We start from the raw sequence: 17,671 nt of genomic DNA on the forward strand, positions 1-17,671 counted from the left end.
CATTTTTTGTTGTTAAAAAAAAAACTTCTTCCCTGACATGTTTCTTGTTAAAGCCATTGAAAAAAAGTTGTTTGTGAGCCTCCATTCTGTCTCTCCTGGAACGATACTCGCTGCTGTTCTTGTTCATTCAGTTTGAAAGTGGCCTGATGGTATATAGAGGTCCAGGTGCATGATGGGTTACAAAAGGCTGTCTGTAAGTCTTACTGTGGATGTCTTCGCCATAAAAGCAACACGATTAGAAGTAAATGGGGGCAGTTCAGTTTGATCTTTACATGTATGAACCGTCATTACTAAATATTAACACTGCTTTCATCATAAGCTTGGGATGGAAACCTATAACCGGTTCTTTGGGGTTTTTCACCAGAGAATTGAAAGTACAATTACACAGGGTTCTTGGGTGAATCCTTTTAAAGTTATAAAATACAAACAAATTATGGATAATTTGAAATTGTTATATTTCTTATGGGATGTAAACAATTACATTCATATCAGTATGTTTCTTTTTAAAGTTTGATAGTATTTTAACAACATGATTTGCCTCACTTTGTCCACTAAATGATGCAGAACATGATATCACTGTTAAGACAGGTGTGGTAAACACTTCATTGTGTGGGAAGTCACATATTCCTTTTGTGGAGTATTGGCTCCAACATATATAATGTATAAACAGTACAGTATATGGCAAAAAAAACCTTGAACCCATAAGTCAGAAACACCACCGATGCATTGTTCCCAACAGTGAAAAGTCAAAGAATAATACAAAGGGTTTGGGAGTGGCAAGGAAGCAGAACTGTTTGAATATCTGAACTGTTATTATTAATCCAGACGGTGAATATCTGCCCCCCCCAAAAAAAAATCGTCATTGTCCTTAAAAGTCTCGTAGAGAGGAGTTTGATCAGATAAAGTACAGGGACATCACTACATGTGTGATCACTGCAGTCAGAGAGAAAACCAGTTTCCTCACTGCTGAGTTGTCTGAGCTTCACATGCATCAGTGTGACAGATATTATGAAGGTTGAGTCTGTGTGAGTTGATATGAGCTGAAGTCTTGTTTCCATATGAACTCGGGGCAGTACTGATCGTCATTGTTACAGCTGGCTGAGCAGGCGTAGACAGCGAGCGTCCCCCAGTCGATACTGGCTCCTGTAGAGTCCACACACAGACTGTTCAACAGCTGGGGCATCACCTGAAGAAACACACAGATGATTCCATGTACCGACCCTTTAAGGTGCTGACAGTGTTGACGTCACAGTGTTTGCTGATGGGAAAACAAAGCTAGGCTAAAGGTAAACAAATGTCATCCTGCTGTCTTGTTAGTCGCCAGAATCATAGGACTCATGCCTACAAATTATAAATATATCCCAAACCACTGGTAAGACAACTATGGTTAAATTAGATAATAAGACAAGGATTGTTCTTAAAAATGCTGGTAATTGTAGCAAACATATCAGATAAGGAAAGTTGTATCTCTTATAGTTATGGATATGTGTTTAAAGGTTTGTCATGCTCATGGAATCACAAATTGTTGAAGTAAAAGGAATAACATCCCTTTTAATTCTCAACGCATTATCTGTACGGCCAGGAAAATAACTGTCTTCTCACTGCAAATAGCAGGGGTAGTAGTTATATGCATCTTGAGATGTATTAGACCTGTTTCTCTAATTACACTTGGTTTCTCTGGCAAATGTCAGATCGCCTATCCATAGAGTCAGACGGTATCTTTCGGGGTCAGTCAATCTGCCCGGTAGAATAATGTTAATTTATCAGAATAATACTCACAGTTTCGGTCAATAAAACTTGCTAGAAAGAATAAGCTACTGTGTTCAGGGAATAATTCTGCCTGTCACGCCAACCACTCAAGTTGCAGTTTATATGATGTCTGCAGAAAATGTCCTCACTTTATAATTTAGTCCTATAAGACAATTCGTGTGAAATGGTCATAATAAGCAGCTGAGTGGGACACAGACAACCTGTAAACATTATACTTTTGCAGCGGTAACAGCTGTGCCCAATGGATAATCTGTCTTTATCAACTTAAGTCATGTAAACAAATAAAATGCCCCTTAACTTGTTTTTTATCACCAACGTGCACACTCACTTTTAATACGTGTGACAAAATAATCGCACGCAGGCATTTGAGACAGCGTTGAAGGGCGAAAGCTAGGGATAAAGAAGATGGAAGGACAATAAATGAATACCTGAAACTCAAAGATCCTCTTGGCGCCACAGGTGCATGGTGGGATATCCTGATCTGAAGGGATGTGCTGAGAAGACACCCACAAGGGGGAGCCCCCTCGACAGTACCGCACCACCTGAACAAAACACAGCACTGTGAGAAGGACTCAGAGAAAACGGCAAGATCTTTCTTACTTCATATCCTAAGTGCAGGGGTGTCCAAACTACGGCCCGGGGGCCAAATGCGGCCCGCGGACTATTTTGAATCGGCCCTCATCAAATTCAAAAAGTATAATGGAATAAGGCCCACAAATAAAACTTGTGCTTGTCTTATATTGTACTTCTTAAATATAAATGTAAAATTATATTACACAGTAGTATTCATGTGTTAATAAGACCACTTTTCAAATAAATTCAGTCAATTAAAGTTGGAAACATTTTCTAACATATCTTAGTTGATAAGAAAAAAGCCCAATGACTTATTTACATAAAAAGCTTGAAATACACCCTTCATATGTCTCCTTATAATCAATGTGAGGTTTCTGTTTTAAGGGATGAGCTGCTAACACTCACAAGCATCATTTACCTACATTTGATTGATTGTGCTAACTTATAACTGAACTTATGAGGCAATATAACTCTAGTGAGTGGCCCAGCCCTTCGTATATTTTTCTGTATGTGGTCCTAGGTGAAAAAGGTTTGGACACCCCTGCCTTAGTGTGTTTGTTCACCTGGTGTGGCTCTGGTGCGATCCTCTTTTTGAACCGCTGCACAATTTTGTTGTCTTCAGTCTCGTGCATCGCCATCTCCTCCAGGTCTGTCTCTGCCAGGGCTGAATACAGATAATAATTTAGTCACAAATTAAAGCAAAAACATTTCTGCAGCAACATCACAGAGCAGTGCTGGTGATGCCTTCCAGCAGTGAAACTCCTGTCATTATCCAGGTAACCATTCAGTGCATTAGTGTTACATGATTTTTAGGGATGCTCCGATCGGGAATTTTTGGGCCAATCGCCGGAATCAGTATCGGCCGATACCGATCGCTGATCCGATCGGGTGGGTGGGGCCTATGGGGATCGTCCATTTAAAGTGATGTTTAAAACTCAGTTAATGGGGCTCATTTTTATATTGCTTCAGTTTATAATCGTAACGGATCGAAAAGTTCAGATACATTTTTCAATACATGATGCGCTTCCACAAACAACCAAAATAATTATTACATTCAAATGAAGTACATTATTCAAGTTTACATTAACTAATAATAATAACACGGGAGAAATGAGCGGAAGCGCTCTCTTTTCCTCTCTCCTCCCCCCTCTCTCTCCCTCTCTCTTTCTCCTGACAGCCTGTCAGTATCTCCTGCAGCTCACTGATCCAGTAATGAGTGACCCGACAGTGAAGAATAAACATATTTATAACTAGTTTAGCTTGTTCCAGAGGTAGATAAAATAGCTAAGTGTGTTAGGTCTAACTCTTAGTGTGTGTTTCGCTCCGCTCACCGGTCCATCACAGCGGGTGGAGCTGCAGGATTTCTGCTTCACACACGTTGCATACCGCTATTTTATTGTCATTTTCGGACACCTTAAAATACTGCCAGACTGGTGAAGCCATTTTGGCGAGCTTGTTTTGCCGCGCACAGAGAAAAGTGTCATGTATTTTACGTCATGTGATCGGCTCTTCTGATCGGCCTTTATAGAGAGTGAATATAGGCCGATAACGATCGGCGGGCCGATCGATCGGAGCATCCCTAATGATTTTAACTTGTAGCAGCAACAGTAGCCATACAAGTTAAATCTTAATGCAACAGTTTGTTCTGTCCTGTATTATGTTTGGACCAGAAATATAAAGCAGTTTGCTCATTTGCTACAAACCGTACATTCACTCATACAACTTTTATACGGCTTTTCGAGCTTTACCTACAAAATAACAGTGACATTTCAACCATGTGAAAGCATTGTTCCCACAGACGTTAGAGGCCGTTGTGTGAGACTTGTGTAATGTGAGAGTTTGCATGTGCATGAGAGAGATTCAAGCAGTCAAATTACTTTTGGTATTTTTTGTGTAGTGAACTCCTGAAACTACACATCTTCCCCAACTTTCCATATCAGAAATAATTGAAAGCTTACCGTCTGATAAGGAGTCTGCACCCTGTTTCTCTTCCTCTTCTTCGTCTTCTTTAGACTCTTTTGTGTCTTCATCCTCCTCCTTCTCTTCCTCCTCTGGTTCAGTGACCAGCTCAGACTCAGGGAAGAGGAAGGTTGATGTTGTAACAATGGGAGCTTCTATACAAACGGACAAGGACACAACAGAGATATGAGGACAAGAACTGTTTAATAAATTAATAGAAATTCTGTGACTCTAAACTCAAGCTATAATAATGACTTCACATGTCCATGTATATTAAAACACACACACACACACACACACACACACACACACACACACACACACACACACACACACACACACACACACACACACACACACACACACACACACACACACACACACACACACACACACACACACACACACACACACACACACACACACACACACACACACACACACACACACCACACACACACACACACACACACACACACACACACACACACACACACACACACACACACACACACACACACACACACACACACACACACACACACACACACACACACACACACACACACACACACACACACACACACACACACACACACACACACACACACACACCTTGGCTGCCGCACTCCCTCTTGTGTGTGTGTTTCCAGTGGAGGGTCTGGTGCGGTTTTCCACAATATGTGACGCTGTGACAGCGGGAGCAGGCTTTGTTGCCGGGGCAACCACAGACCCAGCACAGTTTCACTCCGGAGACGGACAACACATTCGGGTCCGGCTCAGGATCACTCGGGGGTACATCCTCTGAGAAAACAAAAGATTGACAAAAAGAAGATCCCTCATAAGGAAGCCAATTCACTGTTGAAGTACTTTGAAAACTGCCTAACACAATGAGAAAAATGTAAACTGCAAATTATTAAAAAATAGCAACCTGGTGGAGGGTTGTAGGGGTAAAACTCGTTCCTCCTCGATACCTGGCTTCTGAAAACTGAAAAGGGAAGAGGAGAGTTCAAAATCGGTAAAATTACACTTACTCTTAAAGATCTCCTATCATGCTATTTGTAGGCATATATTATGGGTCTCAGATATATACAAAAATATAAAAAACATGTCTATGATGTGTTTTGCTCAAAATACCAAACAGATCATGCATTTTAGACATCCCTCATATCCCTCTATTCCAGCCCTGTTAGAGAATGGCTGATTCAGGGTCCTTAGCTTGAAAAAGAAAATAAGAGGAGGGGGAGCTTGTGCCTGCTCAGAATTCTACCACAGATACAGCTAAATGCTCCCGTGATGAAACGCCATATCATGTTCCAAACCACTTCAAGGATTATTTCTGAAACAGTATGGAGCTCAAATGCTTTCTCTTGCGGTTTTACCACAAGGTGAGTTCCTTTTTTTATTTTTTATTTTCTGTTTTTTTACACATACTCTCTCCGGTACTGGTTAGCTGTGAGTGTTAGCATGCTTGCTAATGTAAACAAAGACCATATTACGTCCAAAAGACGTTGTGCATTGTTTCTGATAGCAACTTTCTGATAGTGCCGTGGGCGTAAAGCCAGCCCACCTTTCCGATATTACGTCATATCGGCAGAAAATCTGGATCAGCTCCGTTGTACCCCCGTTTTTAGAGATGTGGGTACGGAAGAAAAGAGAGAGGGTTTTGTTTTCTGACATTTTGTGAGTTCCCCGACACACATATTTATGTATAAAGGACATTAAAAAGTGCATTTTGCATGATAGGAGACCTTTAAGAAAGACATCCTGCCCTCATGGGACAACATGTGAAACATTAAGGAGTAAGGACCAATCACTGTTACAGGTACCTTTAAAACAGCGGCTGTCGTTATGCGTGTAGCACTCGTGAGTTTTGCAGCAGAACAGAAAGAGTGTTCTGTGGAAACTTCTGTCCTGACCAGAAATTGGTCCGTACACCTGAAAGGAAAATGCAGGAAGTCAGTACTTTACATTTTATACATTAATTATCGTATTAATTGGGCTGATATTGTATATAGATGTTGGCTTCTTGTTCATAATAAAAGGGAGGAAAATAACTATTATATTAAGAGGAAATCTGCCTAAATGTATTTCATATTGTGATGTCTTTTCTCTTTTGAAATTTCTATGAAAGTCTCTGAGTAATGTTAATATTTTTTTACACTTTTACTCATTAATGTTATTTTAGTCTTGATTCTACTGGTTCAAACTTTAAATGAGAAAACATATTAATCAAATGCTTTTACAATACAATGTAAAACAACCAAACAAGGCCGCTTCCTAAAGATGAACATTTTTGTTAGACATTTTTTTTTATTTACCTTTTTTATATTTCTTGTGGTTGACTCTTACTTTTTTATGAATGAGTTCTGTCTGTTACTATGTAGTTGTATTTATACTGCTGACTTGGCTAGGTCTCCACCACAGTTCAAAAAAGTACTTAATCTCAATGGGATGCTCCTGGTTATAAATAAGCGTTAAACAGAACAAGAATGAATTATAAAAAAATAAAATAAAGGCTAAATCTGTAAAAGGAACTTTCCGGAGCATTTAAACGTCATGTAACACCTGTGTCACGGTGGGTCCCCGTCCTTATGGGTTAAGATTAAAGCATATTTGACTGTGAAAAAGAAACATGTATGGCTTCTCCGGGACACTGACCTGCAGCAGGAAGGCCATCGGCAGGCGGCACATCTCACACTGCAGCCCGGGCAGGGAGGGCAGGCCTGTCCGGCTCAGCCACGCCGGCCTCCCCCCCACTTTGCTGGGGAACTGCGGGGCCAGAAGCCGCCACGGCTCCACTTCCTCCAGGAAGCCGAGGACCACCTCCTCCGAGGCCAGGCTGCGACCTCCGGACATTTTAGAGAACAGCGGATCTATCGTTCAGATGAATATGGTATGTTAAAAACTGACAGAATAAATCCTGCTTCACAACACATGTTTTGAAAATGAGGTGCCGTTCAGAAAAGGGTCCGCGAGGAAACAGCGACCCGCCGGTGTTTCGTTCCGCACTCCGCAGTCCTCGAAGCACTCACTGTAGAAATACAGAGGCTAATGCTGTTTGGGGGACACGTATTATTAGTTCACCTGACACTGAGACCCATGAAATGTTATAATATTTTTTTTAACAATATTTTACGTCATCTTTATTTCCCACTCTGTCCACTAGAGGGCCCACATGTCTTGTCAACAGTAAACGTTTCAGAATGAGGCAATTTGAAATCCATCTAAACCCAGCTCATTATATTCCCATATGAAACCTTGTTAGTTAAAAACAACATTGAAAAAGCCTCCAGGCAAATAGACTTGACAAAAGTAAGTGTAATGTTATGAAAAATAAATGGGCTATTATTACTATTAATATTGTTATATTTGTATTATTATAATTATTGCTATTATTTTTATTATTATTGTTATTATCATTATGAATAGGCTTGATGACACTCCCTCTCTCACACACACATACATACATACATACACACACACACACACACACACACACACACACACACACACACACACACACACACACACTGTGATGTCATTTGAAGGGGAGTTTGGGACGGGTCTGTCCATTGGACGGCTGGACGGACACAGACTGTGACATTATTGAATCAGCGCTCTACTAATCGGACTTTAATTCACATTTCATTCAACCATGAAGCTCAGAGTGTACACAGAGTCAGCTTTGTGGCTTTGTGTGGACAGCAGAAGTTCAAACTTTTTATAATTAACCTAAAATGGAAACTAAAGTGAAGCGGACAGCAGAGAAGTCAGTTGACACACCGGCTGATAATCACGGAGGAATGGACGATGTGAACACTGGCCCGACCCGGGACTGAGCCTCCTGCCCGGGGCTCCTCCGGCTACATGTCCCCCTCCTCTCCGTGCCAGATGCCTCCGCGGGGCGAGGGGTGCTTCAAGCCGGCCCCGGTGTCCCCTGCTCCGCCTGTCCCACCGAGGAGGGTCCGGGGCTCCGGGAGGACGCGGCGGGTGAAGTGTGTGCTGGTGGGGGACGGAGCTGTGGGGAAGACCAGCCTGGTGGTCAGCTACACCACCAATGGGTATCCCACCGAGTACGTGCCCACCGCGTTTGACAACTTCTCAGGTAAAGGAGGAAGATGATGATGATGATGAAATTGATGATGATGATGCCTACTAAAAAGTAGAACAAATAATAATTTCAGAAAGTCTTTTGCAGACATTTGCAGTGTTGTAAAGGGACAGTGCAACAACAACATGAAGTGTAGGAAAGAATAGATACATAGATATTCTGTTTATTTATTTGTAAGTCTACCCCAAGATTATTATATTGTATTTGTATATTTTCACCCCATGTTATACCTTGCAATCTTTTACTTGGAATCTTTCCCCTTTTTTTTTAATAAATTGTAATTTGGAGTTAACCTAAGTTTCAAGATTGTATTGCCAACTTCACTGTAAATGCTCTGCACAAATAGTTGCTAAAGTCAATTTTATGCAATTATTTTACAAAATGCTGAATTCAGCCTTGCCTATATTGAGATGTCTTGCCCTTTTCTGTTTTATTATTATTTAACTGAACATCTTTGACCAAATAAGATATTTAAAGATTTCACCTTGGACTTTGACTTCACTGTTTGTGTGTGCAGCCGTGGTATCAGTGGACGGGCATCCAGTCAAACTACAACTCTGTGACACAGCCGGGCAGGTCAGTGACCTCATCACAAATACACAACACACACTTACACTCACACTCACACTCACACTCACACTCACACACAATACGCACACAGAGGGGAAGAGTGAGCAGCATTTCCTGTTTTTGTTTTATTTGTGTTTGAAACAATACCTCTGACCATGTGATGAAGATTAAAACCTTATTTCTCTCTTTCTTTATTTGAAAAGAGAAGTATACTCAAACACAAATTGTATTTTTGTGAGTGGCATTATTGTTTTTGTTTTCATAATTGACAGTGTAGAGCTAGACAGGAAACGTGGGAAGACAAAAGAGGTGGTGTGACATGCAACAAAGACCACCCCCAACAATTAGTCTACCCTACAAGTTTTAATTGAAAACTTTTCTCAAACTTAACAAATACCTTGTTTTTTTTATCATGGCAATTCAGAGATGTTGCTGCAGTTTTCTTATAAAAAGGTTTGGCTGCTTTATCCAAATCTATTTTTAAATGACAATGTAGTTTGACCGACATGGTGAGCATGGAGATAATAGGCACACAGATTAAGATAAGTTTTAAACTAAATATGCTAAAACGTTTAAACATCTCAGTTGGATTTGATGTCTTTGTTGGTGAGCTCAAACTGTCCCGCAGGTCATTCCTGGGAAAAATGATGTCGCACACAGGAAGTGATGCATTTTTCATCTGCATATGGAAGAGCAGCAGCTGGTCTCTGAAATAAAAGCAATAATTGAGCTTCAACTAATTAAACTTTAAGTTATTGTGAACTATACTGGAGAGGTTAATCCATTAATCAATTAGTAATTTCTTCAAGAAAACAAACTCAAACCTCTCTGATTCAAGTTTCTTAAATGCGATATTTTCAGTTTGCTTTACTCCTCTATGACTGCAACTAATAATTGAGCTGTGGACAAACATTTCAAAGACATTTCAGGACGTTTATTTGGCTTTGAGAATCACTGAAAGCCATGTTTCTCTATTTTGTTTCATTTTACAGACCAAACAACTTGTCGATTGATCGAGAAATTAATCTGCAGAATTAATGATAATGAAAAGAAATCATAGTTACATTACATTACATGTTACTTGTTAGACGCTTTTATCCAAAGCGACTTACATACTCAATACTGTGGACAATCCCCACAGGAGCAATTTGGGGTGAAGTGTCTTGCCCAGGGACACAACGACATGCTGACTGCAGTGGGGTTTGAACCTGTGATCTCCTGATCCGAATACCAACGCTGTATCCACTGCGCCACACGCCTCTGCCTCATAGTTGTATTCCTAATGTTGAGCATGTAACAATTTAAGTTTATCTGTTAAAACAAACAAAGTGTGTTTTCAGATGTGATGGCAGAATGAATGGGAGGATCACAGGCAGAGGAAGGATAGACTCAGAGATAACACGTCAGGGAGGAAAAGCTCAACATATCCTCGTAGTTTATCATCTGTCATAAAGAACAGACACTGAGTAGCACCAGACATTGTTTTGGAAAGACATGAGATGCAGGACGTTGTAGATTACTTTCTTATCCTGTACCATACTCTGTTTTTTGTCCAAATACTCCTCAAGTCTCTTCTCTGCTGCGTTTGTCAAATCTCTTCATCCTCAAAACGTATCCCCTCTCTTTATCTTGATTCCTCCCTCCAGGATGAGTTTGATAAGCTGCGTCCTCTGTGCTACACCAGTGCAGATGTGTTCCTGCTGTGCTTCAGCGTCGTCAGTCCCGCCTCCTTCCAGAACATTCCGGAGAAATGGATCTCGGAGATCCGGAGACATGCACCCTTTGTACCCATCGTCCTCGTTGGGACGCAGTGTGACCTCCGAGAAGATGTCAAGGTGAAATATTTACTGACGTAGAGAGAACGTAAAGAAGTTGCAATATGCTAGACAAAGTGATGCCTTTATTCTGACAAAGTTCAAACCACTAGCTTTGAAAATTCTGAATCACAATTTGACCCATTTGACACATGTGTTTTACAGTCCTTTTCACAACAGACATTTTTGATTGCCATTAGAAAAAAAGCACACGTGTTATTGATCACATTAACAATGAATCTTGTTCTGTTGAAGTCTCCTTGTAAGACACGACAGTGTGACAGATCAGCCATATTTAAATAGCACCTTAAACACAATAATTGTGTTTAGAAATATATAATGTTACTAAAGTGATAATTCAGATGTTTTCAAGTGGGGATGTATGAGATTGCTCTTTTTCTACATTGACAAAAACAGTAATTTTACATCGCAGTTTGCACTAGTTGTTGGTCTACTGCTGCCTTGACTGTATTATTTTTAATGTTGTGTGACTTTGTTGTGTTAAAAATACAAGTTCAGATTCATGAAAGTCACACAATAGCACAAACTAGAAACAGAAAAGTGTCAATGTTATCCCAGTCCTTCGATCCTAAACCCTGTTTTTTTGTGTTTTTGAATGATCACTGATTGAAGAAGAACATTGCAAGTGTCTCCTTCCTCTTTAACAAATAAGAAGATACAAGCTCTACAGACGCATGGTAACATTGAGTTTCCTCTTCTCTTAGGTTCTCATTGACCTGGCTAAGTACCGGGAGCGACCTGTGGACCCAGCAGACGCCCAGGAATGTGCCATGGATATCGGAGCTGTGGCCTACATGGAGTGCTCGTCCCTGACCCAGAAGAACTTAAAAGAAGTGTTTGACACAGCCATACTGGCCAGCCTGCAGAACTGCAGCTCCAACAAAAAGCATCCCAGAGGGAAGCAGAAACGACGGAAAAAGCAAAGGCAGACACCGGACAAGATGAAGAGTCTGTCCAAGTCCTGGTGGAAAAGGTACTGCTGTGTGGCCTAGACCGACGTGTGAAGATTCTCTGTCACTGACTTATTCTGGTCTGGATTCAACTTGAGTCGCTCTCTGTTTGGGTTTCTCTCTTTTCGAGCCTGACGTGGAGAAGGACCTCGACTTGACTGTGACTGGGAACCAAAGTAAGACTGGCAAGGATCGTAAATGTTTTACTTTTAGTTTTTATTCCAAGAGGGGTTTCAGTCTTCTTGTCGATGAGATTAAGTACTGAGTTCTAACAACATTTGCTATCAAATATAAGCAGTACCGCAGTGTCCTTTTTCCAACTCTTCCGGAATTGAATCGCCATCCACTGGGACTAACAGGAATCGCTCTATGTCATGGTGGATGTGATAATGTTCCTTAACATTTGACCAGTCCAGAAAGTCTTGTCTATGTTTAACACTTACAATGTAAGCGTGTTTAGTCTGGTGTTCTTGTTCCCAACCTAGTATGCATTTGTGTCGCTTGTGAACTGAGCTTGACTGAAACTGCTTCCGAACTTCCTTTTTTTATCTTGTCTCCAACACTCATGATTAGAAAAAACTGCCTCCTGATAAAGAGCGTCTCTCAGACAAAACATTGTTGTTTATTAAGGCTGACCTTTCCTATTCCATTAGTAATTGTTAAGGTGTTTTTCATGCTAAAAGACCTCTTTGCAACAAACAGATCTATAGGTTCTTTTCTGGTGTGGCCTAAAAACCTAATCTGAAACCAGAAACATAGTTCATCTTTTATTTTGGTCTCGATTTGAACTATTTGTGGGATAAGTCTGGCTTGGTTTTGAGTTTGTTTCTCACTATTTGGACAATAAAACAACCAGAACACTCATTCTTTTCAAATATTGGAGGTCTTTCAATTACAGACCTATCCTTCAATATTACTGAACAGCTCTGAAAGACATAGTAATCAATGAGGCAGAAAATACTATATTGGCTTGTAATAATCAACACATATGTGTACTGCTTGTGGGGTGTTTGATTTATCTTTGCACACACTTGCGCAGCTTTACTGTGAGCACTCAACAGAATTAGATCAACTCAGCGCCCTTTGCATGTGTCCATTTACCAAATGGGTTCAGATGTTTGTTCATGTACGTTTGCAGAAAAGATGAATTGTGTATCTTTGCTTTTCAATGCAGTTGTGTAGTGGAAACGCGGCATAAAAGACTGAAGTTTTAATTATGTACATATTCAGTGAAATATTTTCTTTAAACTTAATTTTCATTAGTCAGGTTTGTTGATCTGTGTTTGTTCCCTTTACCCAAAGTATGCTTTATTATTAACCATTGGTAATTTTGGTAACTCTGCATCTCATTATGCCTGGTTACTTTTGCAGCATCTCCTCTCTCCAAAGAAAAGGACACACATTGTAAAGCAGAAATAAAAAGGCATAATATGTTGATGTCAACGTTCAGCTGCCACACCTTCCTTTGTACATTGTAGTTACTAAAGCAGAACAAAACCCAATTATTTACAACTACTTCTCTACAGTGCCTTCATCTGAATGGCTCTTTGTATCACTGCAGCAGAAAGAAAAAGGGTGCAACCAGGTCGCAGTCTGTAATGGCCTCAAAGAAAACCGGACAGTTTTTTGTGAGCAGCATCATCATTCATATTGATCAGACATAAAAACAAAACAACACATTTACACTCTAGCATTCTTAGCATTAGGACAATCTAAATCATGGCCTTAACCACTGTCTAAATCCAACTTAAACCTTTCTCTCTGACCCAAAGTGCAGAGTTAACATTTGCATAGTGTTAACTGTTAATATGTGTTCATCTGAACAATATTCATTATGACCCTAAAAAGCTTGCCAAAACTCTGCCCTGGAGCAGTTTAAGTCAAGTGTATGATGAAAAGCCTATTAAATTATGTGAAAATTAAGAAATGTCTTCATCAATGTAAGAGAAGCGGAATAGCATTAGCTTTTTCTAGAGTGTAGTGTGAAATGGAGTGAGCTGTGAAGTGCTTTTAAATGTAATTGCACTGTGAAGAAATGTCTTAAAACTTACAAACAAAACGTTCACAGATTGGCAGTCATGCCATGTTTCAAGTGTTACAAGACAGCTAGAACATGTACAATCATAGCAGACAATATGCATGACTCTATTGACTTCTGTAAAACGTTTCTTACTGGTAACACTGACTATAACTTCAAGTGTGTCTCCCAATAGACTCTTCTGCAGAGAAACTCAGTGTGTGACCCTAACTGACCTTACGGTTGCTCTACTAATTGGCTACAACCTGTAAACCAATGCATAGAGAGAGTTGAGAACTTATTCTAAAATGTATTTTAACTCATAATGTTGATGAGAGGCCTGAGTGCAAAACGTTGAAGAAGTGTGTTTCCTGAAGCTGTTTGGTAACTTTCTGCTGAAGATTTTACAACTGTGGATGAATGGGTTCACTGTGTCCCGATGTTTTACTCATGATAGCAAATGCATTGTTTCTTGCTTGGGAAAAACGTCATAATAAGTTGCTTGTCTTGCTGTTTGGGTGCAGGCTTGGTTGATGGTGGATTTAAGTAGGGTAAAGGTCAGACAGACCCTTATGATAGCTGGCATTTCCTCTAGCAGGTCTCATCCGTTTTACCTTCTCATACAGTATGTATAATCTATGGAGAGTACAGAACGTTTCATATCACAAGGTGTTTGTTTGCATGCATGTGGTTCAAGCCTGCCTTTATTTTGAGACAAATATTTGTTTGATTACTCCTGCTTGAATACATTAAAACTGAAAAATTATGAAAACGAAATATACTATAAGCCTTTAAAGTGCGTTCATGCCGTCAACTCTGGCCACAAATGATAATGTTATGTACCAAAATGTGAATAGTAACATGAGTTGAGAAGAGTCATCATTTCCCTCACTGATAGCTACTGGTTGAACCACACAAAGTCACGCTAGTAGCAAAACAAAGTATGCTGATAAGAAGGTCTGCATTTCAATGTTCGAATCAAACATTTTATTTTTGAAGTCTTTGCTTGCGTGTTTTATTCATTTGAATGTTTTACCTGCTTTCAGGAGCCAGAATAGGCTAAAAGCAAAGTATACCCTGTATGACAGATGAATGGCTTTGTAATGTTGAACAGATAGGTCTCTGAAAGTGAACTGAGGTGTTAAAAGAGAGTCAGAAAAGAGACAGGAAGGTGACTGGATAGGAGTTATGTGTTGGTTCTGGGGTTTGGTTGAAGGATAGACAGAAATGTGAATGCTCTGTGTTTGGGACGGATGCAAAGTCTGTCAAATATAGGTATGACTGCAATGATTTCCGTTTTTTGTGATACAAAAGGGTGTAGAAATCTACCAATAAAATACAAATTAAATTGTTGCTTTGCGTGACTGACCTGGGATTACCGTAACTGCATTCGTTTTTCTCAACACTGCCTTCCCACACAAGTCTAATTGTACAACAATATCCCATAAAGTCCAGTGAGGTAAAACAAAAAGCAGACCGCCCGGGGAAACAGACAGAAAGGTTCATTCTTGAGATTTCAGGGTTTTATTGAGGTTACCCCCTGAAGCACACCTGAGCTCACTCACATGAGACACCAGGAGCTTCCCTCAGCCTGTGTGAAACATCCTTTCTCCTGCATGTAAAAACATTGTAACAGAGACATTTAAAAACAGAAAGCATGCTGCTGCGATCTGCTGACACTGAATTCTCTGTGTCACCAAGGACGTCAGTCAGAGAAAGAAATGTTTGTACAGAAGTTTTATACCCTGAGAAATAAAGAATATTTGATATAATACATGCTGTGTTTTGTTGTTTTTGAGGCTGTGTGCTCGTGGCGGGACTGGGGAATGTGTGTGTGTTTAAATATAACTCCCTGTGACAGCCCACAGGCTGTAAAAGAGAATATGTATTTTGTTTCGTTTTTTGGGAATGCATTTGTACAGAGTCTATATCATTTGTGCACATTGTACTGTTTCCTCATCAACAGAGTTTTACAAATTATACCTGAAAGAGAGTCAGGTAATGGTCAGGATGGTAGGTATCAGATACAGGGCTGCAAATCACAACTAATTACTTTAGATCAATCAATCAATCAATACAAAATGTCAGAAAAAAGGGGTTAAAAAGTCCATCCTAGTTTCTCAATCTTCAAGGTGATTTTTTCTTATTCTGTCAGTCTAAAATCAACAAGTTTTGCATGATATTAAACAGAGAAAAGCAGGAAATCTCCGTATTTAAGAGGCTGAAAACAGCATTTTCTGCCATGTTTGCATGAAAAATAACTTAAATGTCAAAACGGTAATCCTTATTTTCATTGCAGCTCTAAGTTAAACACACATACTGTAAAACAGGCCCTCAACTCCATTTTTTAAGACAACACATGCTTCTTGTTGTTTTTTGGGCACCAAATTGAACATGTTTTTTAATGATGTTGTGGCTACAGTAATGTTTTGGAATTTAACTTTGAACTTTGTGATAACAGAATGCAACAACCATGCTACGCTCAGCTGATGCACATCAGAGGAGAGGGGATAAGATGTGAGCCATGATTGGGGTTATGCAGACACACACACACACACACACACACACACACACACACACACACAGAGACGCTCACAGAAAGACCTCTAACTTCAGACTGGATTTTTATAAACAGACTCTCTGCTTCCAGGCCCTCATGGTTATGCAAGAGCTTTATTTTGAAGGCTGCCATGTGACATTTGGTTTGTCTCGCTGTTCGTGGGGTCATGCCCTGACTTCACTCTGTCTGGGAAACACAGCTTTCCTCTACCTGACAACACACAGTGTGAGCACATAATGAGGAGGCCGACTGTGTCCTGGTTACATCACTGCTCTGTGACTGAAGCTGTGCCAGGTCCCATTTACTGATGTTCTGCTGTTGTTCTCACACTGACTCATACACATCATTCCCTTTTACAATAACAACCATTCATTAACAATCATGAAATGAAAATCTGCTGGAAAACCAAACCAGAAAGACTTTAAGAGTGCACAACATTTGTTTTATTGTTTTGGTCTCAAGTCAGATTTTCAGCTTTGATTTTATCCTTTTTATTTAGCGAACCTCACACGGCCTGTAACAAGTAATGATGTTGAAACAGTCAATATTTATGTAGACTCTAATGAAATGTTATCCTAAAAGGGGTGTTAATCTAACCAGGCCTTATAATGGAACATGTAATCACACCTCACAAACTGTAAACACAGGTAGCACCAACATAACAGTTGAAATGTGAGTAGTTTTCTGATCTTTATATGAAATCAGGCCCAACAATCTTTGAGGTAGTTCAAGTTCAAAATGGTTTCCAGAGCGCTCATAATATCACGATATCATGTTGTTAAGGCTTGAACTCATTCAGAAAGACACATCTGCTCTGATGCCTGTAAGATGCTTTTAGTAATATTCATAATTGCGAAATAATATCCAGTGATTTATCATGTAGCAGCTTATTTTAAACACATTTACTTAATTAAGTAAGTGTTATATTATCATGAAGGCATTCACATTATGGAGAAACAAGGATGGAAAATGCAGAAATGCAGAGAGATAGCCTTGTTTGTTACATACAGTATAATTACGGTATTTTTTAGTACATGGGAGAGGGAAGATAGGATCAAAACGTCTAGATAAATGTATTTTATTTGTAACTTGTTATTGCGAAATGGTACAGCCACATGTGCACACAGAGAGCTGCCAGAACTCAAGGCGACTGAAGCTTTGTTCCAGCCCATTTTATAATGTTATAGCCTCTCTCTCTTTGTGTGTGTGTGTGTGTGTGTGTGTGTGTGTGTGTGTGTGTGTGTGTGTGTGTGTGTGTGTGTGTGTGTTACATAACATAAAGAGGGGCCAGAGTGACATCAGTGCTGACTCTTAACGAGCAGA

General features: G+C 39.9%; 2 protein-coding genes across 2 annotated transcripts; one reads left to right on the forward strand and one right to left on the reverse strand.

Annotated features, from left to right (window-relative positions):
• Positions 1-390: 390 nt before the first annotated feature.
• On the reverse strand, positions 391-7,404 carry pdcd2 (programmed cell death 2). The gene is made up of 8 exons (XM_034116051.1): positions 6,964-7,404; positions 6,132-6,240; positions 5,234-5,290; positions 4,918-5,106; positions 4,302-4,457; positions 2,907-3,007; positions 2,199-2,312; positions 391-1,186 (listed from the first exon to the last, which is right to left on the reverse strand). The coding sequence occupies exons 1-8, from the start codon at positions 7,159-7,161 to the stop codon at positions 1,007-1,009; spliced, it is 1,104 nt and encodes a 367-aa protein (XP_033971942.1). The 5' UTR covers positions 7,162-7,404; the 3' UTR covers positions 391-1,006.
• Positions 7,405-7,853: 449 nt separating this feature from the next.
• On the forward strand, positions 7,854-15,562 carry rhoua (ras homolog family member Ua). Its single transcript, XM_034116312.1, has 4 exons — positions 7,854-8,410; positions 8,934-8,992; positions 10,633-10,821; positions 11,526-15,562. The coding sequence occupies exons 1-4, from the start codon at positions 8,173-8,175 to the stop codon at positions 11,811-11,813; spliced, it is 774 nt and encodes a 257-aa protein (XP_033972203.1). The 5' UTR covers positions 7,854-8,172; the 3' UTR covers positions 11,814-15,562.
• Positions 15,563-17,671: the final 2,109 nt, after the last annotated feature.

The sequence above is a fragment of the Trematomus bernacchii genome, unplaced genomic scaffold, assembly GCF_902827165.1.
Source record: "Trematomus bernacchii unplaced genomic scaffold, fTreBer1.1, whole genome shotgun sequence".
NCBI classification, from domain to species: Eukaryota; Metazoa; Chordata; class Actinopteri; order Perciformes; family Nototheniidae; genus Trematomus; species Trematomus bernacchii.

Excerpts from the sequence above, each read along its gene's own strand:
- pdcd2 (XM_034116051.1), bottom strand. The coding sequence starts at position 7,161 with ATGTCCGGAGGTCGCAGCCTGGCCTCGGAGGAGGTGGTCCTCGGCTTC. Across the intron at positions 6,241-6,963 it reads CGATGGCCTTCCTGCTGCAG|GTGTACGGACCAATTTCTGG; the intron begins GTCAGTGTCCCG and ends TTTTCCTTTCAG. Across the intron at positions 4,458-4,917 it reads GAGGGAGTGCGGCAGCCAAG|AAGCTCCCATTGTTACAACA; the intron begins GTGTGTGTGTGT and ends CCGTTTGTATAG.
- rhoua (XM_034116312.1), top strand. The coding sequence starts at position 8,173 with ATGTCCCCCTCCTCTCCGTGCCAGATGCCTCCGCGGGGCGAGGGGTGC. Across the intron at positions 8,411-8,933 it reads CGCGTTTGACAACTTCTCAG|CCGTGGTATCAGTGGACGGG; the intron begins GTAAAGGAGGAA and ends TTGTGTGTGCAG. Across the intron at positions 10,822-11,525 it reads ACCTCCGAGAAGATGTCAAG|GTTCTCATTGACCTGGCTAA; the intron begins GTGAAATATTTA and ends CTCTTCTCTTAG.